The sequence below is a fragment of the Priapulus caudatus genome, unplaced genomic scaffold, assembly GCF_000485595.1.
Source record: "Priapulus caudatus unplaced genomic scaffold, Priapulus_caudatus-5.0.1 Scaffold200, whole genome shotgun sequence".
NCBI classification, from domain to species: Eukaryota; Metazoa; Priapulida; class Priapulimorpha; order Priapulimorphida; family Priapulidae; genus Priapulus; species Priapulus caudatus.
Window position 1 is genome coordinate 75,234 of NW_014577261.1, and position 3,131 is coordinate 78,364.

Below are 3,131 nucleotides of genomic sequence, written 5' to 3' on the forward strand. Positions count from 1 at the left end.
CGCCAGATGGCGCTACTACACACTACCCGAAGATATGGCTAATCGGATGCGTACAGTACACAAACAGTTAAATTGTTTTAAAAGTTTGTTTGTAACGTGCAGATACGTTTCTAGCCATGACAGCCAAAGATTTAATCAATCTAAGACCGAGACGCATTTTGGCTATCAGACTGTTGTAGAAGATGAGAAGGAGGAGCGAGGTAACGTAGACTCGGTAGATCACTAAGTCAGTACCACTACGGCACTAGCACTACAGCACTAGTACTAGTACTAGCTAGTAGTAGTAGTGGCACTACCAGTCAACACTCACACTGACAACAGTGTCAGTAAATACTGGGCAGTGAAATGCAAATGATAACTGTGGCTACTCACATTCACATTGTATTATACACACTACTAGTAGATGTACTAGTATTACTAATGAGTCACTACTCACTGGTACTACACAGCATGCAATTGAAAAATGTAGCACTGTAGTTCTACGCGTGTAGCCAATCAGACCGCCATTGGGAGCGAAGCTGAAGGGCGGCCGCTATCGAGTTTTTAAACCGTAGGATGGCGACTGAAGATTGATAAATTATTCATGACATCACACATGGTTCGCGTTTCTGATTTGTGCGAAGTAATAATTCACTTCACTCAAGACCACTTCACGAGCCCAAAACCATATCCCTAACCCTAACCCTAAACATAACCCAAACCTAACCCTAACACGATCTAAACCGACTCGGCTATCTTATATACGCGTGTCATAGTACCAAATTAATCCATGGTGTGGGAAAGCGACACATACCACGCTGCGCGACTGCTCGGACGAATAGCGCATACAAACAGGTGTCCGATGCTCGGACGAATATCCACGACATTCAACTCAATTCAGCATGAGAATGTTGCGTTATGTTGGTCTTACATAAAATATAGTGAAATGTAATCAAAGAAGCGACCGGGAACGAATCAGAAACGCGAACCATGTGTGATGTCATGAATAATTTATCAATCTTCAGTCGCCATCCTACGGTTTAAAAACTTGCCTGCCGCTACGCATTACGTGCGTATAACTCTGTTGGCAATAACAACCAACAGAGCAATATCACAAGTGAACGAATAAGACTGATAAATAATCGAATAGGAATACAGCAACAAAAGGAATGAAAAACTAAGCTCTATAAACAACTAGATGACCTAAAGAAACAAGGGGCATAAACTCGAGTGGATTCTGGAAAATAAGAAAAAGGCTATTACCTAGTAAAGAAAGTAAGGCATCTAGCATCATAAAGAGGAATTTACCAAACGTAAAGTTAGAGAATGCAGATCAAATCAAACAAGCATACGTTGAATATTTTGAAGAGCTACTAAGGGAAAAACCCATAAAGAATGAGGAAGATCGCAGAATTCATGAATCAGTTGACAAAACATTTCAAAGAATAAGAATCATAAACAATAGAATCAACAAAGAGAAAACAAACGACAACGAAATAAAACTAGTAATCCATGATCTAAAGGGCAATAAAGCCAGAGATAACCAAGGGATGGCCTATGAATTAATGATCCATGGAGGAAGAGATATGATTACATCGTTAAAAATAATAGTAAACTCACTACTTCAAGGTGCAACAATACCAACACAATGGCATAAAATGTCAATAAAAACTGTTTGCAAAGGAAAAGGAGCTGTAAGTGACGCTGAAGGGGTCGTTGTCGTATCAGGTACTACAGATATGTACCCGAGGTACGTATATGTATACACAAGTGTACCAGACCTGTATCTTCTCAGCATATATATGTACCCTGTGTTCACATAAACGTACCTGCCCCTGAGATGGAGATCGAATGAAGACCGTCATGGAGGAGGAGTAGGGGGCTGGAGGAGGAGGAGGAGGAGGAGGAGGAGGGGAGAAGGTGATGCAGTAGGGGGAGGAGGAGGGGGAGGAGGAGCGGAGAAGGTGATGGAGATCGAATGAAGAAGGTCATGGAGGAGGAGTAGGGACAGGAGGAGGAGGAGGAGGAGGAGGAGCGGAGAAGGTGATAGAGATTGAATGAAGGTCATAGAGGAGGAGTAGGGGCAGGAGGAGGAGGAGGGGAGAAGGTGATGGAGTAGGGGGAGGAGGAGGGGAGACAGTGTTGGAGTAGGGGGAGGAGGAGGAGGGGGAGCAGGAGGAGGAGGGGAGAAGGTGTTGGAGTAGGTGGAGGAGGAGGGGAGAAGATGATGGAGGAGGAGAAGGAGAAGGAGGGGAGAAGGTGAGGGTGCATTGGAGTAGCCCTCCTTTTCCTTCCCCTTCCTCCTTCTCCTTTTTTCCCTCCTCCCTTCCCTCCAATTTCACCTTCTCCCCTCCTCCTCCTCCTTCTCTCCTTCCCTCTTTATCCATCATCACCTTCTCTCTTTCTGCGCTTACTCTTCTTTTCCTTTTCTTCTTCCCCTAGACCTCCTATCTCTTCAATTCAAGATCTTGCCATTTCCCACCTTTGTCTGTGGCTCTCTCTATTTGTTAGCACTCGTACCTTTTTCTTTTGTTTTGTTTTTCTTTCGTTTTCTCGTGTTCCTTTGCTGTCGGTGAACCTTTCCTCTTATCCCTTTTTAAACCACCTGTGTTGATTGTCAATGATGTTGGTAATACGACGTTATAAACGTTATAACCGTTAAGTGTTATAATTGCTGTACTGTATATTTGTTGTTATTGGTCACGTACCCTCGATCGTCGCCTCTATTTCTCCTGCATTCCCTACTCCCCGCTACTGCGGCTGCTGTTTCTGTTTGATAACAAACCCATAATATAATCAATCAAACATCTACAAAACACATTTAATAGCCTCTCTCTCCGCAACAGCACAGCCTTTACTAGCATCACAAACTCCAAGCCTTCTTCCTCCGTTGCCTCTCGGCCCAGTCCATGAGATACAACTATGGCTTACCTACAAATCGTCGCTGTGTTGTAGTCGTGTGATGCAAGCTCCTTGTTTTAGGACGCCAGAAAAGAACACTTTTTTCGTAATACCGGTACAGTCTAGGTTATCATTGATAGGCTAGCAAGATTGAATGCACGGTGGCAGTGCCAGTGTGAGGATTTCCTGGCACCAGGCACAACGTAAAAGAAACTAATAGAAAACCATTGTTTGTTTTGCCCTTGCATTCT

At 43.8% G+C, this 3,131-nt stretch overlaps 1 protein-coding gene across 1 annotated transcript in view; it reads left to right on the forward strand.

Moving 5' to 3' along the window:
* Nucleotides 1-2: 2 nt before the first annotated feature.
* The window catches only part of LOC106807195 (2-methoxy-6-polyprenyl-1,4-benzoquinol methylase, mitochondrial-like), a 39,284-nt gene continuing 36,155 nt past the window's right edge, over nucleotides 3-3,131 (forward strand). The window contains exon 1 of the mRNA XM_014809472.1: nucleotides 3-200. Coding sequence (XP_014664958.1) covers nucleotides 35-200 — 166 coding nt within the window. The 5' untranslated portion in view covers nucleotides 3-34. The remainder of the gene's footprint in view (nucleotides 201-3,131) is intronic.